Here is a 26,414-nt window from a genome sequence, read left to right on the forward strand (position 1 = left end):
AGAACCCATTGTGGCCCTCGAGTCAAAAAGTTTGCCCACCCCTGGGTTAGGCTTATATGCACACATACAAGTCCTTTGGTTGATCTCTCCCCCTTCCCCCCGCCCTCCCCTACCTTCCCTCTGAGTTTGACGGTCTGATTGATGCTTTTCTGTCTCTGGATCTGTTTTTGTTAATCAGTTTATGTTGTTCATTATATTCCACAAATGAGTGAGATCATGTGATATTTATCTTTCTCTGACTGGCTTATTTCACTTAGCATAATGCTCTCCAGTTCCATCCATGCAGTTGTGAATGGTAAGAATTCCTTCTTTTTTACCACAACGTAGTATTCTATTGTGTAGATGTACCACCGTTTTTTAATCCACTTACCTGCTGATGGGCACTTAGGCTGTTTAAAAATCTTAGCTATGGTAAATTGTGCCGCTATGAACATAGGGGTGTATATCTCCTTTCTGATCAGTGTTTCTAGTTTCTTGGGATATATTCCTAGAAGTGGGATCACTGGGTCAAATGGGAGTTCCATTTTTAGTTTGTAAGGAAACTCCATGCTATTCTCCACAGTGGCTGCACCAGTCTGCATTCCCACCAGCAGTGCACGAGGGTTCCTTTTTCTCCACATCCTCTCCAGCACTTGTCGTTTGTTGATTTGTTGATGATAGCCATTCTGACAGGTGTGAGATGATACCACATTGTTGTTTTGATTTGCATCTCTCAGATGATTAGTGACTTTGAGCATGTTTTCATATGTCTCTTTATCTTTTTTATGTCTTCTTTTGAAAAGTATCTATTTAGGTTCATTGCCCATTTTTTGATTGGGTTGTTTATCTTCCTTTTGTTAAGTTGTATGAGTTCCCTGTAAATGTTGGATATTAAACCCTTATCAGAGATAACATTGGCAAATATGTTCTCCCATGTAGTGGGCTTTCTTGTTGTTTTGTTGATGGTTTCCTTTGCTGTGCAAAAGCTTTTTATTTTGATGTAGTCCCATTTGTTTATTTTCTCTTTGGTTTCCATTGCCCTGGGAGTGGTATCGGCAAAGAAATTGCTTTGGCATATGTCTGCTATTTTGCTGCCTGTGGATTCCTAGTATTTTTATGGTTTCCTGTCTTACATTTAAGTCCTTTATCTATTTTGAGTTTATTTTTGTGTATGGTGTAAGTTGGTGGTCTAGTTTCATTTTCTTTTTGTGTGTATCTGTCCAATTTTCCCAACACTATTTATTGAAGAAACTGTCCTGACTCCATTGTATGTTCTTGCCTCTTTTGTCAAATATTAATTGGGCATAGTGGTTTGGGTTGATTTCTTGGCTCTCTATTCTATTCCATTGGTCTATATGTCTGCTCTTGTGCCAGTACCAGGCAGTTTTGAGATCAGTGGCTTTGTAATACAGCTTGATATCTGGTATTGATATCCCTCCAACTTTGTTCTCCTTCCTCAGGATTGCTGTAGCTATTCAGGGTCTTTTTTTATTCCAGATGAGTTTTTGGAGAGTTGGTTCTAGATTTGTGAAATATGCCGTTGGTATTTTAATGGGGAGTGCATTGAATGTGTAGATTGCTTTGGGTAGTATGGACATTTTAATGATGTTGATTCTACCAATGAACACAGTATGTTCTTCCATCTATTTATGTCTTCCTCTAACTCTTTTTTCAGAGTCCTGTAGTTTTCTGAGTACAGGTCTTTTAAATCCTAGTTAAGTTTATTCCTAGGTATCTTAATTTTTTGGTGCGATGGCAAATGGGATTGCTTTTTTAGTTTGTTCATTTATTTTGATTTTTAGATTAAACTGTTGATAGATATGTATTTGTTGCCATTTTATTGTTCATATGTTTTATCTTTTTTCTTTTCCCTCTTCTTCTTCTTCTTTAAGAATACCCTTCAACATTTCATGTAATACTGGTTTGGTGGTGACTAACTCCTTTAGCCTTTTCTCCTTATAATTTTTGTTATTATTAAGGGTATTTTGATTTTATTTTTTTAAAAGCTATACTAGTCTCATTTATAACAAAAATAAAAATTAAGAAGGCAGTTGGAAAAGAGTAGGGGGAAACTATGTAAACTATGATATAATATAATCAAAGAGTTATTTGTAATGAAAAAAATGTGAATTGTATTACTATATGGATATGTTCATAGGAAATAATCTAAGTAGGAAAAGCAGAATAATACTTTTTATTATGCCCACCTAAACTGCAACTTCGGAAAACCTAATCTACATGTTAGCAAAGATTAAAAGCAAATAATGAGTGTAAAAATAGTAGCAGTTTAGTGACATTGGATTGCTATCAGTAGTTATTTCAATTCACTATCATTTAAATGGCTTTTCCTTTTCCCAGTTATTCAATGTAAGTCACCACCAACCATCGCCAACGGATATTTTGTTGACAACAGCGGAGACTTTTTTCCATACGGAATAGTGGTGACCTACCGCTGCAATGACAGAAAAGGAAGGGAAAAGTTTGAACTCGTGGGCGAGAAGTCAATATATTGCACCAGCAAAGATCAAGTGGGCCTGTGGAGCGGCCCTGCCCCTCAGTGCATCGTACCTAACAAGTGCACGCCTCCGCACGTTGAAAATGGAGTAAGGGAGTCTGAGAACAGAAGCTTGTTCTCCTTAAATGACATCGTGAGCTTTAGGTGTCAGCCTGGCTTTGTCATGAAAGGCCCCTCCAGTGTGCGCTGCCAGGCCCAAAACAGATGGGAGCCCGAGCTGCCCAGCTGCTCCAGGGGTGAGTCTGACTGAGGCTTCGAGGGGGCCTGCAGGTGACAGGAGCTGTGGGAGGGCCCCCGGATTAGTGTTTGTTCTGGGAGGGAGGTGTGTGCTGAGCAGTGTGAGTAAATTTTCTAGGGGTGAAGCATGAAGCATGAAAGGAAGAAGGTGTGTGGGTGCCCTCACTGCAGTGAGTGTGCCTTCATCCTGGAGAGCAAGAGCCTAATCCATCAGGGACGGGGACGTTGGGGATGCTCCTACTGAGAAATTCTCAGGGCAAAGCACCAGCTCTCAGACTGAAAAAGGATGTGACCCTTCTGGTCAGCTGTGTAATGAGCACTCTCTGTGCTTTATCTCATCGACTCTGTACAATCCTCCTTAGAAATACAGTGGGGCCTTGACTTACGAGTTTAATTCTTTCCGTGACAGAGCTCGTAACTCAAATTACTCATATGTCAAATCAAAAGTGAACAAGTGAGACACGTGATGCTGGGCTGATGTTGTGGCGTTCACTGTGACGTTCGCTGCGCCAACTAGCGGTGGGGTATCTGAAGCTGGCTCATAACCCGAATTTTAGCTCGCAACTCAAAGCAAAAAATCGGCCGAGAGACGGCTCGTATCTTGAAAAACTCGTTAGTTGGGACACTCTTAAGTCAAGGCCCCACTGTAGTGCTATTCTCTTATCCATCTGACAGTGCAGTTAGCTTGGTCTTTCAGAGGTTAAAGAAATCGTCCAAATCACATGCCAGGAATAGAATGCAGGCGTGTGAGACCCTTTGTTAGACCGGAACCCCTCTACCTATGAGTTTCCTTGGATGAGTTAAGATTTAGCAAAGAATATTCCCCGTAACTGACAGGAACGCTGTGCCTGTTCTTCCCCCAGTTTGTCAGCGGCCTCCGGAAATCCTGCATGGCCAGCACAGCCCCAGCGACAAGGACAGCTTTTCCCCTGGGCAGGAGGTGCGCTACAGCTGTGAGCCCGGCTATGACCTCAGAGGGGCCGCCTCTCTGCGCTGTACAGCCCAGGGGGACTGGAGCCCGGCCGCCCCCACATGCGCAGGTGCCTACACTCACTCTCACCCTTTCTGCAGATGAATGTCTTTGCACCTCACATGGCGGTCTGACTCCTCATTTATTTTTCTGTAGTGAAATCATGTGCTGCCTTCCGGGACCGACTTCCTAATGGCCGTGTGCTCTCTCCACTTAACTTCCAGCTTGGAGCAAAAGTGTCCTTCGTTTGTGATGAGGGGTGAGTGTGAGCTTGCCAGGCCCCCCTGGGCACTAAAATCAGAGTTAGAAGTTAACAGAAAGGGAAGGTTTGGTGTGGCTAAAAAAAGTGAATTCAGGGGATTACATCTTGGATGTGTGTAAGAAAAGTAAGAGTAAGGAACAGGTGGAAAAAATTGTATGAGGTGTATGAAGGAAAAATTGGGACATATATGAAATGGCTGGTATACAGACAAATACAATGACTGGTTATGAATATACATGTGATGCATTGATTGAAAAAAATAATACTTTCCAAGCAGACAAAAAGAAGAAGAATTTGGAGAGTCCCAAGAAAAGTTTGATATGTAACAAAAAGCTTATTAAAAAGAATTAAGATGATTTAGAATGATTTAAGTCATTTTTTAACCATCAAAAGGAAAATTTGTCATGAGAGTAAAAGCATAATAATGGGTATTTTAATCTAATCACATATCTTCTGGTCAGTCATGTGCTTAGGGCTCAAATGGGATCACGGTGGCTGGTGAATGTTTTAGGTAACGACATTGTTCATGTGAGGCTGGTGCTCTTCCCAGTGTGCTCATCTCTGCATGGGAAGGATCAAGTGTGAGCAAAGAAGCACCTGACCTTAGACCAGCGGTTCTCAACCTGTGGGTCGGGACCCCTTTGGGGGTCGATTGACCCTTTCACAGGGGTCACCTAAGACCATCGGAAAACACATATATAATTACATATTGTTTTTGTGATGAATCACTATGCTTTAATTATATTCAATTTGTAACAATGAAATGGGGGTCACCACAACATGAGGAACTGTATTAAAGGGTCGCGGCATCAGGAAGATTGAGAACCACTGCCTTAGACTGTTTCAAAGAGTCCTGGCAGGCACCCAGTGACAGCACCCAATAAGATTTAGGAGCCATCGGGGTCCCACATACATTGACCATTCTGGATGATCGCATACACAAGTCATTTCTGATCTCCATTGTCTTCCCCTAGAGTACTCAAACTTACTCAATAGCCCAACGTGCCTTCTTCACAGCCATCACAGCCATAGAGACAAAAGGACAATCTTTGTGCTCTCTCCAGTGACTCTCTGCTTTTTCCATCCAACCTGGGAACTGTTTTACTCACTGTTCCAGTATCAGAATTAGGAGAATTAGGAGTCTGTTGCATTAGAAGACTAGGTTTCCCATATGAGGAGTACATTTATCAGGTTTATCATGAGATGATCAGCTAGAGATTCACTTCTCAGAACCTGGGTCCAGGATCAAGGAGATGGCTGCTATGCTCTGACTGCCTTCTTCAATTCAGCCTGGAACTATGTGTTATGTGACCAACTAACTGTCCTCCCTAACTGGAGGCTGTGATTTGTCTAGAGCAGTGGTTCTCAACCTTCCTAGTGCCGTGACCCTTTAATACAGTTCCTCATGTTGTGGTGAAACCCAACCATGAAATTATTTTCGTTGCTACTTCATAACTGTAATTTTGCTACTGGTATGAATCATAATGTAAATATCTGATATGCAGGATGTATTTTCATTGTTACAAATTGAACATAATTAAAGCATAGTGATTAATCACAAAAACAATATGTAATATATTTACATATATTGTGTGTTTTCCGATGGTCTTGGGCGACCCCTGTGAAAGGGTCGATCGACCCCCAACGGGGTCATGATCCACAGGTTGAGAACACTGGTCTAGATCAATATGGCCTCCAAACTTTTGCCACCTGTTGGTTTCGGATGCTAAGGTTTTCAGCCGGACCTCAGAGTTTTGCAAACTGAAGCAGCTCACCTGTGCACTACCATTTTCTTCTTTAGATTCCATCTACAAGGCAGCTCTGCCAGCCATTGTGTCTTGGTTGGAATGGAGAGCCTCTGGAATAGCAGTGTCCCTGTGTGTGAACGTGAGTACAAGGAATAACACTTTAGGACAATTCCTCCCTTAACCTATTTAGAATTTTGACTTATGGCAACCCCAATAGGGTTCTTCTATTTTCTAATCTGAATTATTGAGAGATAATTGCTTTTTTAAATAGTATTTATTTGTGATCAATTTGTTGTGATGCACGTTATTGTACATCATGTGTTTTGGGAACCGTTTTGTCTGTCTCTGTTATTTTGAATTCTTCGTCCTGCAGCAGTTGGCCTCTAGATCAGGAGAGATTAAATAACGTGAAGCTTTGACAGTTTTCTTCCTTTCTTCTTTCCTTCCTTTCCTAATTCTTTCTTTTCTTTTCTTTTTCTAATATCAGGCTGTAACCACTCTACATTTTTTCTATCTACTGGCTAATATGTAAATATGAAACACGCATTCATTCGAACAACTATTTATTGAGGACATACTATGTGCTTGGTATTTTCCTAAGCACGGGATTATAGCAGTGAACAAGATAAGTGAATGCCCTGTCCCCGTGTTATTTAGACCCCAGTGAGGAGATGGTCAGGAAAAACAATAAACAAATAAATGTTATGGAAGTGACAGATCAGAGCAGTGAAAGAATGAGGGGAAAGTTGGGAGCAGCATAACATGGGGTAAGCAGTTTAAGACGCCTTAAACTCTCCAAACACATACTTAAATAAATTATGTTGAAAGATTCAGAAGTAATGAGCTGATTAAAACATGAGTCTCCTGCCACAGCTGGGTGGCTCAGTTGGTTGGAGCTTTGTCCTGTACACCAAAACGTTGCAGGTTGGATTCCCAGTCAAGTCATATATCTAGGTTTCAGGTTCCACTCCGGTCAGGGTGTGTATAGGAGGCAATCAATTGATGTTTCTCTCACACATTGATGTTTCTCTCTTTCTCGCTCTCTCTTTTAATCTTTCTCTCTCTTTCTCTCTCTCTCAAATCAATGAAAACATTTCCTCAGGTGAGGATTTAAAAATAAAAAGACTCTCCTATGTGTAGGGTCAATACCAAGTTCTCCTGTTCTATCCAATTATATTTTGCTCAATAAAGACAAGATTTTGCTTCATCTCTTGACCATATATATATATATATGTATGATTTTAATATACATATTAAAGATTTTAATATATATATATAAAATCACATTTTACTACAATGTTTATGTTACGAGAAATCTACTCAGACATCAAAATGTGCTTTTTATAGTAAAACTTATGAGAAACTAGCTTACATACTGTTATCTACTATCCAATGTTTCTTGATGAGAATGGTAAGTGGCTGTCCTACTGGCGTGCATGAGAGCTCAGTTATTGATTGGACATCTTATTTTCATGACTTTTACTATTGAAGTAGCTTCCTCAAAACACCAAGCCTAGTTAGAAACGCCAACTAGAAGTGAGGAGGGGTCTGTTTTATACGGACAAGCAGATCCTAGAAAGAGGTAACAAGTGGAAGCCTGACAGAAAGTACAGAAGAAAATTCTATCATAGACAGATCCATACATTTTAAAAACAAAGCAATCCGAGTTGCTTAGAATTTTTACAGTGACCGCGGAGGCTTCAATTCATTGTGGCAGCACAGTCATAATCAAGATCGATGGCCAGTACCGATAAGTTATCAAGGAAAAGCTTCACATCTTTACGGTGATTAGCACACGTGGAGTACTTTGTAAAAACATTTCTTGAAAATTTCTTCCTTGGAGGCCAGTGACTTTATCTGAGCTCTTTATCAGCATATTCCAGGGCTCCAATGAGTGACTGACACAGAGTATGTGCTCAAGTAATATTTATTAAGTTGTTGAGTGAATTATCCTCTAAAGGGTTATTATTCTTCTTTAAAAGATTTGGTACTTAATTCTAGGGTGTTAAGTTTGCTTTATCCAGAAGACTTAACTAGCAGGAAGATTCAAGATAAGCAGACTTCTTCTGTACTTCTTCCATGAAAAATGAGATTGAGATCTTATTTCATTTAGCCCATCTCATCAAAGGCCTACAGCAAAGATACAGTCATGGGTGTTTTCTAGGCAGCACCAACCACAGCATCCTATGCCTGTAGAATACCTCCAGTGGAAGCTCCTCAATGAAACTAACAGCTCTTGCGTTCTTTCCAGAAATCTTATGTCCAAATCCTCCAGATATTCATAATGGAAGACACACAGGAAAACCTCTGGAAATCTTTTCTTTTGGAAAAGAAGTAACTTACACATGTGATCCCCAACCAGACAGAGGGATGAACTTCAGTCTCATTGGGGAGAGCACCATCCGCTGCACAAATGACAGTCGAGGGAACGGGATCTGGAGCGGCCCTGCCCCTCGCTGTGGACATCCGGGTCAGTGCATACTATGCCCCATCCCAGATGGCTCCAGAAATATCTAAAACAGATCTTCCAAAATCTTCCAATTACAGCATCGTGCTAATTTGTGCACTTGACACAATTAAATGCAAAAGCGGTTATAAATGATTTTACGATATGTTAACACATAGGAGTCTGATGACGTTTGTTGCTAGAGAGTTGGTGAAAAGAGAAGATGGTGGGCGGTAGTTCTAATTATAGCTAGCATTGGAAGAAAAATGTTTTCAAAGCATAAAAATTGAAAGCAAATACCTATGGACCTTAACTAGCATAAGTTATGCCATCTATAGTTTTTGGAGGGGAGCACAGGTCAGTAGAGAATAAGGCCAGGCAAAATCACTTTTTATTACCCATTTGGCCCAAGACCCATGTGCATTCTCTGTGAAAATGGAGCTGTATTGTAGGCAAACTACATAGATTGCTGTAGCCAATTTGGGCTAAGCTCTACATTAAAATAAGGCTTATTTGCTCCTTTGCCCCCAGTTATTTTAGTTGTTGAAACCTTCTCACTTTGGTGCAAAGAAAACGCAAAGGAAAATGCAAAAAATAGAGTGTTAATTTCTGGATAAGTTTTCCTAAGACACCCAACCCTCCCCCACCTCCCCCACCAAGACATCAACCTTGAGGGAGTGAATTCGGGAAGGAAAAAATAAATTGTAGAAGGGACATTATGTACTGACCACTGGGAACTCTGAGAGAAAAGAACAATTCTAAAAGGAAAAGGGCCATGTGCTAGTCACTCAGAAGTCATTTTGACCCTACTCTCCTCTTCCCTCACCATAGCTTCAATTTGGGAGGCACTTATAAGCTTGTTTACCAGGGTAGAGACCTGGTCCATATTTACTGAATCGATAGCGACAGACAATCTTCTCTTAAGTTTTATGATTTTTTTTTTCATTAGAAACCTATCTAAGATGGCAACTCTAGTCTTATCAGCTAGATTTTTAGACTGGAGACCTACCAGGCTACCTTCGTGTGTGAGTTGGCCTTAGTGATAAATTTCAGTCCCGATGGGCACTCTTTGAACTAGAAGCCAGTAGAGCTAATATTTAAGCTCTGAGATAAAACTAAACAGGTAATATAGATGAATAAATTTCCTATAACAACGTTTCAAATAAGCCACATTTTTAAATTGAGAAAAATCAGTGAATTACTTTCAAGAGATGAGAAGTTGGTTTGCAAATCCTCCAACAGAAAATGCTCTGGGTGCAGAACTGGCTGTCGAATAGCCATAACTATTTGAAAAAATAACCTGAAAGGAGGCAGAGGGCAGCTGCAAGAGAAGCTAACATAGAAGGTATGGCCCAAACCAAGTGCATATGTTTTCTATTTTTCCAAGCTTTGTACTGTTTTGGATTCACATTATTTGACCCTAAATCTAATAGGCCATAGGAGCATGGAGCTAAAGCTAGAATTTGACTTAATTTACACTTCAAACAAATGTTTTCTTATAATAATAAGTGTAGTTTTGTTTGTTTTATTTCAAGGAAATGCTACTTATTTCCTCCTTGTGTTGAAATGGTTGACTTAGGAATCAGACCTACAAAATAGGTGGCGTGGCCCCTTCCTAGTTTCAAGAAATACCTTGAGTTCTCCAGTAATGTTTGTGAAACCTCCACTGGGGTTTTGATTCACTGGCGTACAAGGAAATTACCTATTTGGCCCAAGACCCCATGCATTCAGAAAGAAATGGTAAAACCTGAGCAGAAGAACCTTTTTTGGCTCCCTAAAAAATGTGAAAAATTGAATTGAAATTGTCTTTGACAGCAAATTATATGAGCAAAATAACCAGATAGCAGAATACTTTCCCAGGTGGATAGTATATTTTCTAGTAGGCAGGTGCTAATGGAACTTTCCCTCCAAAGGTTACAAGGAAATTATCTTTCCAGAACTAAAACTTTCTTTTGTTTTGGCATCAAATCTAAGAGAGAGAGAGAGAGAGAGAGAGAGAGAGAGAGAGAGAGAGAGAGAGAAAGGGCATTGGGTATCTCTATGTTAAAACTTGATGTTCTTGATATCTTGGTTTTTAGGTTACTGTAATGCTCCAGATCATTTTCAATTTGCTGAGTTGAAAACCCAAACCAATGAATCTGCATTTCCTATTGGGACATCTTTAAAGTATGAATGCCGCCCTGAGTACTACAGGAGGACATTCTCTATCAGGTGTCTACACAACTTGGAGTGGTCAGGTGCCCCGAATGTCTGTAAACGTGAGTAAAACCTGTATTGGAGCTTCCCATATCGATCGAATTATCCATAGGCTCTTCTTCTACTTTTTCAAATTTTAGAGATAAGAAAACTTTACTTCTCAAAAGTGTCCAGGTAGGTGGATATAAGAGTTGGTGTTGTAGGTCATCCCTAATTATTAGTTGAAATGTTTATTTCATGAAACTGGTTTTTTTTTCAAAATATATTTTATTGGTTTTTTACAGGGGGGAAGGGAGAGGGATAGAGAGTTAGAAACATCGATGAGAGAGAAACATCGATCAGCTGCCTCCTGCACACCCCCTACTGGGGATGTGCCCGCAACCAAGGTACATGCCCTTGGCCGGAATTGAACCCGGAACCCTTCAGTCTGCAGGACGATGCTCTATCCACTGAGCCAAACCAGTCAGGGCTCATGAAACTGTTTTAATAAATATTTGCAGGGGGGAAAAACCTATTCCTTATGGGAAAGTAAGTAATGAACAACTTCAGACCAGGAAAAAAATTGTGAGGAGACATACACTGTTTTAATAACCAGGTAGGAAGAAAGAATTATATTGGTAGGATATGAGGCTATAATTAACCTCTATATTTCGTTGAGCAATTTGAGGTAGCTATAAGACAGATGTAGGTGGGAGGTCTTTTTTAAAGTGGTGCTTAGAACGTGGCTGAACTTGAGACATCTGGTGAGGCGAAAATCGGTGGAACCATCAGAATTTCATGTACTCTTTAGTAAGTTGCAGTCACATTGAGACCTTCTGTACTACAAAAGTTCAGATTACTCTACCTGGCTCCGAAATTCTGTTTCTTTTCCACAGGTAAAGTATGTAAAACTCCTGCAGAGCCTCTGCATGGGATGGTGCACATAGACACAGACATCAGCCTTGGATCCAGAATTAATTATTCTTGTAATACAGGGTGAGTTGACAATAACATCTCTTGATTCAAGATTTGCAGAATAGCAATACTCCCTTCTAGTCACTATTGGAAAGGAGAACTAGAGAATGACCATCTGCTTTTGAAAAATATGTATTTTTATTGATTTCAGAGAGGAAGGGAGAGGGAAAGAGAAAGAGAAACATCTGTGATGAGAGAGTCATTGATTGGCTGCCTCCTGCATGCTTCACGCTGGAGATTGAGCCTGCAACCTGGGAATCTAATTGTGACCTCCTGGCTCATAGGTGGATGCTCAACCACTGAGCTACGCTGGCCAGGAGACCATCTCATCTTTAGAAGTCCGAATATAGGTGTTCAATTCCTGATCGAAATGAACAAAGTGTTGATGAGATTCAGAGGGAAATCAGTAATCTTCGTGGAAACCACAGTAGTGCATATAAGAAAAGGGAGGTTCTCTCCAGGTAGAACGGAAAAAAATGAGGGGAGGGCCTAGTCAAACCATATAAATAGCCCTAACGCAGCTGGAACAAAAGGAAGGCCCCTGAGCAGCTGTGTGCGAAAATAAATCTTAAAGGTAATTGCACCATTCGTTTGCCGGGGCTGCCATAAGAAAGTACGACAAACTGGGTGGCTTAGAACAGCAGAGACTTATTCTCAGACAGTTCTGGCGGCTGGAAGTTAAGGTGTTGGCAGGACAGGCTCCCTCCAAAGCCTTGCCTCTGCCCACTTCTGGGTGCCTCAGGCCTTCCTTGGCAGTGGCAGCACCACTCCCATTTCTGCCTGTGTTTTCCCACGGCTATCTTCCCTCTGTATCTGTGTCTCTACATAGCATGTCTCCTTTCTGTGTGGATCTATGTTCAAAGTTCTCTCTTTTTTCTAAGGATGTCAGTCATATTGGATTAGGGCTGCCCAATTGACCTCATCTTGACTCAAATACATCTGCAAAGACCCTATTTCCAAATAAGGTCACACTCATGGGGACTTCAGCATACCTTTTTGAGGAACACTGTTCAACCCTATAGCAGAGCCTCCTGTGAAAATGTCAGTCATAAAGTGTCTACTGGTCAGTGGTCCTGCCCTTGGTGCTTACCCTTGCTCAGCATACAGTGGACCCTTGATCACGTTCTCTGTGTGAGCAGTGGAGTCCATCAGGGAATCTGGGCTACACTCGAGCCGGGTAAGCACTGAAAAATCATTTGTGGTTGTTGACATATGTATTTGCCACCCTAGGCCTCACAGACCGCAGTACCTGTAATCTGACAAATTAAAATTAGAATAAATCTAAACACTTCTCTCCTTCTGTGAGCTTTTTAAAGTACAGTCAATAAATTTTCTGATTGTACCTTCTTCATGTTGCTTTGCTAAATAGAAGTGGACTGTCCATGGTATGAACCAGCAAACCACTGAGCTTATGATAAATCTCAGGAAATAGTGTAAAAGAGACCAATCTGAAAAATCTGAAAGAATTTCCCCTTACAGTTACTTCCAAGAGTCAGGGAAAACTTTCAGAAAATAGCCTGATTAAATTTTTAACAAGATTCAGTTGCACACTGCTTTTGTAAAACTAGTTGGAAATTGGGAATGTTTGCACATGAATGAAAAGCAAAATTGTCAAACTAAAAAAAAAAAATCTGTGATAAACACACTGAATTATGTAGAAAATTAAAGCAGAAAGTGAGAAAAAATTAGTCTAATTCTTCCAGAATTTAGTGGAAAAGAATAAAGAAAAATACAAAAGAGAAGCTATGTTTAAAACAGACAGAATGAGGATTAAAAATACAGGGAACAAAAATTCCCAAAGGGAGAATAATAAGCCATACCTTAGCCATCACTAGGGAAAGGTCTGTTATTTCAGGAGTAGAGATTTGACTTTGGGTGGCAAACACACAGTGCAATATACAGATGATGCATTATAGAATTGTACACTTGAAACCGATATAATTTTATTAACCAATATCACCCCAATAAATTTATTTTAAAAATAAAAATAATAACATGTTTTTAAACTTTAAGAATTCAGAAAGGAAATTAAAAACTATAAACCTGCAAAATAAATGCATGCATAATGGATAACAGTGATCCTTTGCATCACTAAATTGCAGAAGATAATGTCCTAATGAGCCAAGATAGTATTCATATCCAGAGGCTCTAAATATATATTGAAGGAAAGTAATTACACTATTTAAGTACATATTCTGGGAAGAAAAAAAAACATAAATCCAGGCAATCCAGAGATAATTTTTTAAAGGGAAAATGACACAGTACAAAAGCACTATCAGTGAGGTAGAAAATTTGTAAAAATAAATTTCAAAAAATCATGGCGAAGTATTTTTAACAGTTATGAAACCAAATACAATGACAGAACTAAGTGTTCAAAAGTGAAACTTTGCAATGTAATAATAATTTAATAACAACCTCCAAAGTCATAAAATGTATCCATAAAACCAGAAAATGGAAGAAAGTCAGACAAGATGAACTAGACTTCTATTACACAGGGGATGGGTAAACTCTATATATTTTGACATTAAAATTGAGCAAATAGGTTTAAATATATGTGCTGTGTAAATGCACTATATATGCACATGAAATGAAATTTCTAATGGAATAAAATTGGATAATAGTTAACTTCCCAATTAATAGAACACCTAAACGAGGTTCACCTATCTGGTTCATATAGAAAATAAGGAGGAAAAGGGAACAGTAAGGAGTGTATCTGTCTCTTCTGCCAAAATAAGTCCCTCCTGTCTGTGGCAGATGTGTTTTATTCAATGCTGCGTCTTCATCTTTGGGCACTATGAAACTGGTAGTCTAACTAATGATGACAAAAGCAAGACCAAAAATACCATTTAATTCCATAAATCTGAATGGTTTCATCTTCCTATTGAAAGACAAAGGCTTCTAAATTGGATTAAAAGCATCGAATAGGGTATTTACAAGAAACTTGCCTAAATTAAAATTACATAGCAGGGTTCATTATATGTGTATATCAAGGAAAATGGAAACAAATTTTAAATGTCAATAAAGTATGAGAGAAAAAAACAACTTAAGAAATTAGCAAGTTGGTCTACAAGAGGATTATTTTCTTTTGGTCCTGATACAATCCACAATGAAGCCCAAGGAAGCAGAGTACTGCCATGAGGAATTAAAGATGAAAAATCCCTTTCGATAGTCAGAGGGTAGGAAAAGAGAAATAAGGAAACCCAGATAGAACAGGTGGAGGTTAGGCTAGTCCTTGGGCTTCTCCCAGATTGTACTTTGTCGAATCTGCCACGTATGCGTGCTGTGAGGAAGTCAATGGGAGGTGGATGGAATAATTTTCACTTTTTGCCTTTAGGTATCAACTCATTGGTGACTCATCTGCCAAATGTATCATCTCAAACAATACTGCCATTTGGGATACAGAGCCACCACTCTGTCAACGTGAGTTAACATCTCTTCCCACCTATCCCACCAGTTCATCCTAGCACCCTAGCATCGTGCCCCTAGAATTATGGAGACTCAGTCTCATCCATCTTGGCAATGATATCCTTCCACTATTTGAACCAAGAGTCCTATTCTGAAAAGCGTTCACAATGTTCCAAACTTCTAGTTCCTCCTGGGTTTCCCTTATCTTGGGGTATAATTTAAAACAGCCCCCAACTTCCTCCTTTCTTGGTGGAACACTTCCCAATTTGAAGATCGTTGTCTTCAGTGAAGTCAACACACAGCTAGTGAAAGTGGCCCAGCTTCCTCTCTGCCCACTCTTGGCATCAGGTCATATATCGAGGCAGTGGCTGTCTCCCTTCCTCTTATTCTTTGAACAGTGACATGCTGTCTTCCTGGGAGTTGTTTGGAATGTGAGCTTCCTACACTTTAGGTAGGAAGAGCAATGAGCAATCACATATTAACCAAGAATATAAAGAGCATACACCCCTGGGTTTGGTGATAGTGTGAAGAAATCAACACTCTCACAGCCAACGGCTGGTAGGATAAGTGGGAACAAACTTTCTAAAAGGCCAATATACAATAGGTGTCAAACCCTTAACTGTCTACATGCCTTTAATTGAGAAATTTGATATTTTCTGATTTCTTCTTTAAGAAACAATAACCATGGTTTTTTTCTTGCAAGGATATTGCTATACAAATATTTACCTCCATTATTGTTTGTGATGGTGAAAAAGCCAAAACAATATAAATGTTGAGCATATTTCAAACAATGCTTCAGAAATAATGGTATTTAAACAAGAGTGAGATGATCCTTTGGAAATTAGAAAGAAAACACAATTTCTGAATATATTAGTTTTATTTTGTGCTTTAAAAATTTCTGTTTATCTGTTTTTAAAGCACTTAATACATTAATATTTTGCATATGCATATTATTTCCAACTCAATAAATACACATATATTGGGAAAAATAAAGGAACAAAGCATGTGTTCTGCAAGAAAAAGAAAAAATTTAAAATATGCCAGAATGCGTTAGCCAAAAAAGAGGGCTCTTCCAAGTTGAATCAGATAGAACATTCTTACACTGAAATATTATTAAGCCAACAAGGATATTTTAGAAAAAATGTGGTATGTATGTATATTAAAAATTATACATTAAACAGTTAACAGTGTTTCTTTCTAGATAATAGATTTAAAGGTATTTTATTTATATTTCATAAATTTTCTGCAAGAAATATCATCTTAAAAGTAAAAATAAATAAATAGTCGTTCCTACTATAAGGTAGAAATGATAGAAAGATTTTTGTATGCTCAGGAATGCTTTAAAACGCATAGGAGTTATCGGATGCTTAGATATTAGATCATATTTGTCTAAAAAATTATCTGTGCTTCCTATCTTTTTAGGAGTAGCATTTTTGATACATTTTTCCACTTCTATAGTCTACCATTTCCTGAGTCAATATTGGCAAAAATGTCTATATCCCTAATATTCACATTTTCTAAATTTTTAGCATAGACTGGTCACTAGAACATATATTCAGATATTTTTATTACTTCTGAATCTGTGATTATTGTGTCATGTGCAATATTGCATATTTTTTGTTAGCTGGGCCAGAGCTTTTTGTGTTTATTTTTTTGATAAAGATGCTATACTCTAATGAATGCCACATCATATTACTCAGCAGTAGAATAAAGCCAATTGCCTTCTATAGAGAGAAAACTGCATTAAGAATAGTGAAGGAACATAAAAGTTCTCATGTAACATGTGAAGCATGTGGACTATATATGGACATTTATTGAAATAATGTTCATGAGGAGAGCAGGAGCCATCATATTGTGATTATCAAATCTTCAGTTGTGCAAAAAGTCTGTATGTTAGAAAAGATTCGACAAGAGCAGAAGTGTTGTGAACAATCATATTTGGTAATTTGGGTTTTTTAAAATCTGGTTCCTAATATTTCTAATTAAACATAACTTTAAGAAATTTGAGGTTTTGTTTAACTTGCCATCCCTCCGCCAGGTATTCATTGTAAGCCACCACCAACCATCGCCAACGGATATTTCAGTAGCAACAGCAGAGACTATTTTCCATACGGAATAGTGGTGATCTATCACTGCAATGACAGAAAAGGAAGGGAAAAGTTTGAACTCGTGGGCGAGGAGTCAATATATTGCACCAGCAAAGATCAAGTGGGCCTGTGGAGCGGCCCTGCCCCTCAGTGCATCGTACCTAATAAGTGCATGCCTCCGCACGTTGAAAATGGAGTAAGGGAGTCTGAGAACAGAAGCTTGTTCTCCTTAAATGACATCGTGAGCTTTAGGTGTCAGCCTGGCTTTGTCATGAAAGGCCCCTCCAGTGTGCGCTGCCAGGCCCAAAACAGATGGGAGCCCGAGCTGCCCAGCTGCTCCCCGGGTGAGTCTGACTGAGGCTTCGAGGGGGCCTGCAGGTGACAGGAGCTGTGGGAGGGCCCCCAGATTAGTGTTTGTTCTGGGAGGGAGGTGTGTGCTGAGCAGTGTGAGTAAATTTTCTAGGGGTGAAGCATGAAGCATGAAAGGAAGAAGGTGTGTGGGTGCCCTCACTGCAGTGAGTGTGCCTTCGTCCTGGAGAGCAAGAGCCTAATCCATCAGGGATGGGGACGTTGGGGATGTTCCTACTGAGAAATTCTCAGGGCAAAGCACCAGCTCTCAGACTGAAAAAGGATGTGAGCCTTCTGGTCAGCTGTGTAATGAGGACTCTCTGTGCTTTATCTCATCGACTCTACAATCCTCCTGAGAAATAGTGCTATTCTCTTATCCATCTGACAGAGAAGTTAGCTTGGTCATTCAGAGGTTAAAGAAATCGTCCAAATCACATGCCAGGAATAGAATGCAGGCGTGTGAGACCCTTTGTTAGACCGGAACCCCTCTACCTATGAGTTTCTGACTCCTTGGATGATTTAAGATTTAGCAAAGAATATTCCCCGTAACTGACAGGAACGCTGTGCCTGTTCTTCCCCCAGTTTGTCAGCGGCCTCCGGAAATCCTGCATGGCCAGCACAGCCCCAGCGACAAGGACAGCTTTTCCCCTGGGCAGGAGGTGCGCTACAGCTGTGAGCCCGGCTATGACCTCAGAGGGGCCGCCTCTCTGCGCTGTACGCCCCAGGGGGACTGGAGCCCGGCCGCCCCCACATGCGCAGGTGCCTACACTCACTCTCACCCTTTCTGCAGATGAATGTCTTTGCACCTCACATGGCGGTCTGACTCCTCGTTTATTTTTCTGTAGTGAAATCATGTGCTGCCTTCCGGGACCGACTTCCTAATGGCCGTGTGCTCTCTCCACTTAACTTGGAGCTTGGAGCTAAAGTGTCCTTCGTTTGTGATGAGGGGTGAGTGTGACCTGATAGTGACCCTCTTCAACAGGGACATTCGTTATTGGGGTTAACAAGACCAAGGGTTCCTTGACAGGCATTGAGTAACAGTCATTCAGTGAAGATCTGGAGGCAGTTCAGGAGACCAATGTTCTGAAAATAAACCAGATGTTTTAGGATAATTATGCTCACAGTGGTTCTCAACCTTCCTAATGCCGCGACCCTTTAGTACAGTTCCTCATGTTGTGGTGACCCCCAATGTCATTGTTGCAAATTGAACATAATTAAAGCGTAGTGATTAATCACAAAAACAATATGTAATTATATATGTGTTTTCTGATGGTCTTAGGCGACCCCTGTGAAAGGGTCGTGACCCATAGGTTGAGAACCACTGCAAGGAATCCTGTCCTCTTCGTCTTCTTCTTTTTTTTCCCCCCTAGTTATTTTGGCTCTGCTCTTCAATAATCCAGATAGGCCATAGCTCTCATTTAGAAATATCCCAAGTGTATTGGCAAAAAGTACAGTCTCGGATATCTTCCCTCATGTTCTATGACTTGCCAACCTCAGGAGCTGTTTTCCTTCTGGTCCATTAAGAAAAGAAAATGCTACATTTCGTATTAGAGGAAACAGTTCCTCCTGATGACAAAAAGGGTGCTATCAGAGAGCAGTCTGGGACCAGGTCAAGAAAATGCCTGCCTATGTTTTTTTTTAAATATATATTTTTATTGACTTCAGAGAGGAAGGGAGAGGGATAGAGAGAAACATCCATGATGAGAGAGAATCACTGATTGGCTGCCTCCTGCACACCTCCTACTGGGGATTGAGCCCACAACCCAGGCATGTGCCCTTGGCCAGAATAGAACCTGGGACCCTTCAGTCCGCAGGCCGTCGCTCTATCCACTGAGCCAAACTGGCTAGGGCCTGCCTATGTTTTTATTCCTTCTTTGGTACAGCACTTTTACTCAATAAGTGGAAGCTACCATTTTTCAAAATGTTTTGCTTTCTGAGCCTTTCTCCCAAGAAACCAAATGAGCTGAGCTTTTTCACCAGGGATTTAACTGAGGAATTAAATTGTCTTTTAGCAGAAAGGAAGAAGCTGAGATCTAACCATGAAGGGAAGAGAGAAGGGGTACGCTCACCCAGTCACTACTGCTTTTGTCCCTTAGGTTTCATTTACAGGGAAGTTCTTCTAGTCACTGTGTCAGGGTTGGAACGAAGAGCCTTTGGAATAACAGTGCTCCTGTGTGTGAACGTGAGTAGAAGGAATATGTGCTCAGGTCTGAATATTTCTCCTTTTTCTTCTTTTCACTTTCTTACCGAGTTTTTGCCCCATGAGATTATCAAGTGTCTGCTTCTCTGTTTACCTTCATTTTTAATAGAAATATTTCTTTGTGGGTTAGTTAAAAAGAATGCTTTTTTGGGAAAATAAACCTAAGCATCATGTGTTTGGGGTACTATCCAAAATATTTAGTAGCATACTATGTGTTATATCTAAATGGGGAGAAATGCTTTGTAGATGGAGAGAAATTTGTGCCCTGGAGTTTTATCAAATTTTCTCTTTTTTCCTGGCAAAAGTGATAGTCACATTTCAGCTTTTCTATCCTTTTCTAAATCACCTATTCATCCATATATTACTTTTTAGCCCTTCCTATGTGCCAGTCTTCTAGACACCAGGAGTATGCCTATAAACAAGATAGACTAGATCCCTACCCCCATGCTGTTTATATTCCTGGATGGGAAGAAAGATTTTAAAAAATAACAAGTAGACAAGGAAACACATGGATAAATAAGTTCAAATAATACTAAGTGTCATTAAAGGGGAAAAAAAGATAATGAATAGAATAGTTATGGGAATGGGAATAAGGAATGCCAGGGGAAAAAAGAATAAAGTTTCTATTTTAAATAAGGTAATTAAGGAAATCCTTAATGAGGAAGTAACAATTAAGCACTGGCAGCAATTAGTTGATGCCAATGTGAATTACATAGAGGAAGAACCTTCCATTCAGATGGAACAGGAAATGCAAAGAAAGGCCCAAGGCAGATGTTTTCTTGGAATTTCCTTTAAAAAGCCTGTTCTAACATTTTCTTGGAAGCTTATGGAGCTGGTGTAGAGTGAACAGCTGAGGGGCCAGAAAGTCAGGTATAGCCAAGAACATCTGAGAGTACAAGCTAGGAAGCTACTGTAAAAATCTAATCAGAAATGTTAGCCCAGAATAGCAGTGGGAGAGGTGATAAAAAGTGCTCAAATTCTGGATGCATTCGGAAGGTAGAAATGACAGAAGTTGCTGGTGGTTTACACATAGAGATTAAAATAGAGACTAAATGAGGTCACCCAGTGAGGGAGTGTGTCCATAGAGCAGGTGCATGGGCCATGCCTCGTAAATCCAACATTAGAACTCAGAACTATGAGTCAGTAGAAGAGATGAAGAAGCAGCCGGTGCATTAAGCAAAAAACCAGGAGGATGAGGGTATCTTTGGAAGCCCAGTGGAGAAATTACTTTAAGAAGATGAGTCCAAGCAACTCTTTCAAATTCCACAGAGAGGTCAAATAAGCTGAGGACAGAAAATTACGCACAGGTTGAGTGACTTGGAGGTAATGGGTGACCTTAACAAACGCAGTTTTAGTAGAGTTGTGGGAGCATATGCTTGATTGGAATGCGTTCAAGGAAGAAGGAAGGGGAGGAACGAAAGGTCACAGGCAACATCTTAAAGGAGCTCTAACGTAAAGGAGTAGAGAAATGGAACTGCAGAGGGAAGCGGAATTAAGAAAGTTATTTTTTGTTTTTAAGATGACAGAAATATAGTGTGTTAAATACGGAAACACTGCCAATATATTCAGTCTGTCCATTTATTTCTTTACTAAATCAAACAGAATATTGCTTCGTCTTCTGATCATAACTATTGAAAAATACATGTTTACAATAGAATTTTTCATGTGAGTACTCTGCTTTAAAATTGGACTTCTTGTACTGATTTATATCATGAATCTTGATAATTAGCTCTTTCATATTTGGAAGTCACCTATTAGAAAATCTTAACTTTCTGAAAGTATAGTTAAGAAGCATGAAAAAAGAAAAAGAAAAAAAATCCTCTCATCAACCCAAAGATATACTTAAAATGGCTTACTAAAGTGTAAATGTTGATTAAGCTATTCCACTCTGAGATTAGTTTTTTAAAAAAAAAAAAATATATATATATATATGTTTTTATTGATTTTAGAGAGAGGGCAGGAGAGAGAGAAACATTGTGATGAAAGACAATCATTGATAGGCTGCCTCCTGCACACCCCCTGCTGGGGATGGAGCCCATAAGCCTGGCATGAACTCTTACCAGAAATCGAACTGTGACCTCCTGGTTCATAGGTCAATGCTCAACCCCTGAGCCACACTGGCCAGATGGGATTAGTTTATCCATGATCCTATCAAGTTGCAGTATCCTCTTCCCAAATACTGATCAAATCAGAAGGGGAAAGGAGCTTCTCCAGATAGTTATACTCAAAAGAAATAAAATCTGTAAAAACTAGTAAGTATCTCAAAAGTCCTATCATTTCTGAGCCATTTGGAGCATGCACAGGAGTATGGAGGATGTTGCATTTCATTGTGACATTACTGTCCCATTCATTTTGTTTTTTAGAATAACAGCCTCAAGTCATCAAAAAAGATTAAATCACAGAGAAGTAGTAAATATATAATATATTTTGAAAGATTTCTCTAGGATGAAAATCCTTGATGTCTATTTTGTGCTTAAAATGGTACTTGATATATAGTAAGTGCTCAAAAACTTGTTTGTTAAATTAATGGATGATTTTTTTTTTATTAAATTGGTGATTTTCTTGTTAAGGTGGTTAAGATTTTTTTCTTTTACTTTAAATGAATAAGCTCTAAATTATCCAGAAGTCTTAACTCTCTGAAGAGTTCAGGATGCTAAACCCCTTTTGGACTTCTGTAATAAACATTGGTTTAAGTGTCTTGTCATTTAGCTGCATCTCGGCAGAAGATTTGATAATTAGTCCCCCTGATAATATATTTATTTTACAGTCTATATGCTCCCTAAGGGCTTGATTGTTCTTTAATTGGCAATGCAGTCATAGCATCATAACGGAGAATCAAATCAGATTAAAATGTAAACATTATAATATAACTTATGGCTCTTGTCTTCTTTCTAGAAATCTTTTGTCCGGATCCCCCTGCTATTCTTAATGGAAACCACATAGGAACTTCTCTCAGAGACATTCCCTATGGAACAGAAATATCTTATACATGTGACTCCCACCCAGACAGAGGGCTGACCTTCAATCTCATTGGGGAGCGCACCATCCGCTGCACCAGTGACAGTCAAGGGCACGGGATCTGGAGCGGCCCTGCCCCTCGCTGTGAACTTTCTGGTCCTGCTGGTCAGTACCCACCTGCGTACACCCTAAGTGGGTTCAGAATATCTGTACCAGAACTTTTATATTTCTATCATAAGATTACAGTGTTTGCTTATGTGTTTAACTGTCATAAGTGGAAGTGTCAAATTACATGCCATCGCTGAAACAGATGGTTCCAGCAGTGCCAAGCTATGACTGCATAGGGAAGATGCTAATAACTCATCTTGCTGGTTAAGTGGTGAGGCGAGTAGGGGGAGAGGAGAAAGGGAAAGGGTGGAGAGAAGACAGTAAGCACCTGTGTAAGTCAGGAAGATATGTTCATTGGAGAGGACAGGAAAACAATTGCCTATGCCAGTGGTCGGCAAACTGCGGCTCGCGAGCCACGCGTGGCTCTTTGGCCCCTTGAGTGTGGCTCTTCCTAAGCCTTAGGAGTACCCTAATTAAGTTAATAACAATGTACCTACCTTTATAGGTTAAGTTTAAAAAATTTGGCTCTCAAAAGAAATTTCAATCGTTGCACTGTTTATATTTGGCTCTGTTGACTAATGAGTTTGCCGACCACTGGCCTATGCAAACTAACCAATATTAGGATAACTGATAAAGCACCCTCTACAAGGTCATGGGCATGCAAAGGATAAAACTGGAAATATAGATATTATTTAGCTAAGGCTTTAGCTAGTCTTTTGCTGAATATGTTAAGTAACAAAATAAACTCACTATACCTTTGTATCTAAAGACCTCAACTCAAAGTTCACCCATTTGTCAGCTTGCCTAGGGGCCCATCTTAATCTTTCCTTGAACTCTTCCGTTCCTTCTGGGAGTGAGAAGAAGCAAGGAAAGATCAGCTCAAGGAAAATAGTACAAAAAGGAAGGGACTATTTCTAAGGACTAGAGAAGATGGCCTGGTACTTGAGGCCTGACTTGAGGCCTTTCTAAGAATGAAACCTGGAGTAGACTCTGGGCAGGGCCAGCCTTGGAATACCACTTCCCCTTCAGGGAAGCCTGAGAGAAGAGCAATACCATGAGAAAAGGCCACGTGATGAAAAGCATTTAGCCTTTCTTTGATCTCTCTCACCCTCCAAATGGGTGTTCTATATCTGAATCTAATGGCATTTCTCTAAATGCAGATGCCTAGACCCCGGCCAGGCCCATTGAACTGGCAAACAGAAGCAGTCTCCTCCAAAGAAGAGACGATGGAGTTCAGACTCTATTTCAAACGTGCAGCATACAATATACCCTCTCATAAAGAAGACATAGCTTCTGCCAGGATGCTGCTGAATGGCTTAATCTATTTGTCCTGGTCCTTAAGTGTCTGGTTTAGCATCAGAATGAGAAGAATAGTCTTTTGTTTCCTAGGGCTGCCATAACAAATTACCACAAACTAGGTGGCTTAAAATAATAAAAAGTTATTCTTTCATAGATAATGGGGCTCGAAGTCTGAAATCCAGGAGTTGGCAGGGCCCCAATCCTTCCTATGGCTCTAGAGGAGAATCCCTCTTTGCTTCTTCCAGCTTCTCGTGGCTTCTGGTTTGTGGGCTCATCACTCTAATCCCTGCCTCTGTCTTCACATGGCCTTTTCCGCTCTGTCTTTGTGTCTCCAATCTTCCTTTCTTTTCTTTTCTCAGTACACCGCCAGTCATTGAATTTAGGACCATCCTGTTCACATAGAATAATCTCATTTCACTATCATTACCTTAATTATACCTGAAAATACCCCTATTTCAAATGAGTTCCCATTCTGAGATTCTGGATGGATGGATCTTTGGGGGAAACATCATTCAACCCACTAATAGTGGTGACATCTCTTTAGTGCCAGAGGGGCAGCTTCTGATGAGCATCCTGGGAAAGAGGCAGGGAGGAATAAATGGAAAGAGATGGTAAAATATGTCTTGCTATACAAGGGTACATTAACACCAATAAATGAGGATATGAATTAACTAGGTTAACTCTAGGCATTCTGATAGGAGGTCTGACATGTGAAACCATTAGCTAAATGTCTTGCTTCGGTGAAATAAGAGGAGAAAGTTCAGAAAGGTAAATAGTCTTTAAGTGGCAAAAATTTTTGATGAGTCGATGTTGTTGGAAAGCACCATCCTAAGGTAACTTCCAGAAGAATAAAATACTTGCCATTATGATAAGTCTGTTTATGTGCTCATATATCAACTTAATGGGAGAGGGAGAAGGGTGGAGTGGAAGTCTCATTGCTCACGTGATATTCCTGTGGCTTTAATCTCCAGGTTACTGTAAAGCTCCAGACCCATTTCTGTTTGCCAAGCCTACAACCCTAACTGATGAGTCTGAGTTTCCAGTGGGGACATCTTTGAGCTACAGGTGCTCCCCTGGGTATTTTGAGAAGATATTCTCTATCACCTGCTTAGAAAATTTGGTTTGGTCAAATGTGGAAGATGGCTGTAGACGTGAGTAACCCTATCCTGGGAACTATGTTCTGTATGTCAAAGCATCTATGAGATCTGATTTAACTTGTTTTGATTTTGAAGGTGAGATATCTAAGGTATTTACATGGAGGGTAGACTTGTAAGTCATCCCTTTTTATTGTCTGGCTTTCTGCAGCTTGACCAGATACTCATTTCCTGGGAAAGACTCACACTAAAGGAATTGTAGGGAAGCTTTCCATTCACTGGAGGGTACCTTGAATGGTATGAATGAATGAAAAAGGAACACCCAAGAAAATTATGTGGGTCCCAGTGAACTGTGCTTAGCTAACTAAGATGGAGGGAAATCTCAAATTATGAAGCCTTTGATTTAGGTTGGTGGGATGAGAAAACAATTCTTTAGCCATGAATGATTTTTTATTGAGAGATGCTCTGTAGCTACTTGATTCTAAGGTTGTATGGTAAGTATCCTCAAAGTGGCAATTCTGTGGGGAAAATCACAAATATATAGGTTAGGCGTGCTACACTCCAGTCTGAATCTTAAATCAAATGTAAATTTAACTCTACACCTAGTCCCAAATTCTGCTGCTTTCTCCTAGGAAAATCATGTGGCTCTCCACCAAAACCTTTCAATGGCATGGTGCAAATAAACACAGATACTTACTTTGGATCAACAGTGAATTATTCGTGTAATGAAGGGTGAGTTGGGAGCACTCTCTTTGGAATTTGAACAGCAGTGTCAATCTCTGTCCCAATCTCAGAGAGGCAAGCTAGACTACTGCCCCCTGTACTTTAAAAAGTAAGCAATGGGAGTTCTAAACAGAGATGGTAGCTTGAACATGGGCACATGACCAAAGGAATCTTAAAAAAGAGATGAATCTCTATCTGCATGATGAACCAGGGAGGGCACCATGCTCTTGCCGAAGGCAGCCCACGTGAAACCTGGTAAGATAGCCACTAGATAAAAAGGATCAGCCTGCCAAATCCATAGAAGGATAAATTCTAGTTGAACCATGCAGACATCCTTAACTGAGGTCAGTGAGTACTGTAGCTGAGTTGGAGGACCCTAAAAAGGGAGGTGGGAGGGCAAATCATATATAATATCAGTTCTGGGAAACATAAGCATTCAAATGCACACAGTGTAGGGACACTAGTGGAATTTTTGCTCTTGAATTTTCTTTGGGCAAGTAACTGAGCTAGAAGCCGTTGCCTCGATTTAGAGCAATTAAAGAAAGTATATTAATTTTTAGTTGCCACAATAAATTTAGAGGAAAAAAGGTATCTAAATATATCACATCTTTCTGCATAAACTGCCCTTGGTGATCGGTCCTATCCTATCCTACTCAAGTAGAATCTAGGTATTGTACCTATGATCCAGCAATTTTAAACCAGGATAAATCCACATTCACCCCTGCTCACTTTGTCTGAGTCTGGAGATTTTAACCTATTTCCATACAATCTCTTCACCAGTTCTTTCTCACCTCCCATTGTGAATAAGCCTAGAGTAGAGCCCTTTTTTTCATGAGCAAAACATGAATACAAGGGAAGGAAGATTGAGCAATTGAAAATAAAAGA

The 26,414-nt window shown here is 39.9% G+C and overlaps 1 protein-coding gene across 1 annotated transcript in view; it reads left to right on the forward strand.

Annotated features, from left to right (window-relative positions):
* The window catches only part of CR1 (complement C3b/C4b receptor 1 (Knops blood group)), a 147,322-nt gene that overhangs the window by 15,725 nt on the left and 105,183 nt on the right, over positions 1-26,414 (forward strand). Inside the window, exons 5-19 of the mRNA XM_036343832.1 lie at positions 2,338-2,730; positions 3,595-3,771; positions 3,858-3,960; positions 5,765-5,850; positions 7,963-8,181; positions 10,236-10,415; positions 11,229-11,328; positions 14,642-14,727; positions 16,751-17,143; positions 17,730-17,906; positions 17,993-18,095; positions 19,244-19,329; positions 22,243-22,470; positions 24,684-24,863; positions 25,439-25,538. Coding sequence (XP_036199725.1) covers positions 2,338-2,730; positions 3,595-3,771; positions 3,858-3,960; positions 5,765-5,850; positions 7,963-8,181; positions 10,236-10,415; positions 11,229-11,328; positions 14,642-14,727; positions 16,751-17,143; positions 17,730-17,906; positions 17,993-18,095; positions 19,244-19,329; positions 22,243-22,470; positions 24,684-24,863; positions 25,439-25,538 — 2,611 coding nt within the window. The remainder of the gene's footprint in view (positions 1-2,337; positions 2,731-3,594; positions 3,772-3,857; positions 3,961-5,764; positions 5,851-7,962; positions 8,182-10,235; positions 10,416-11,228; positions 11,329-14,641; positions 14,728-16,750; positions 17,144-17,729; positions 17,907-17,992; positions 18,096-19,243; positions 19,330-22,242; positions 22,471-24,683; positions 24,864-25,438; positions 25,539-26,414) is intronic.

The sequence above is a fragment of the Myotis myotis genome, unplaced genomic scaffold (assembly GCF_014108235.1).
Source record: "Myotis myotis isolate mMyoMyo1 unplaced genomic scaffold, mMyoMyo1.p scaffold_m19_p_18, whole genome shotgun sequence".
In the NCBI taxonomy this organism is placed as follows: Eukaryota; Metazoa; Chordata; class Mammalia; order Chiroptera; family Vespertilionidae; genus Myotis; species Myotis myotis.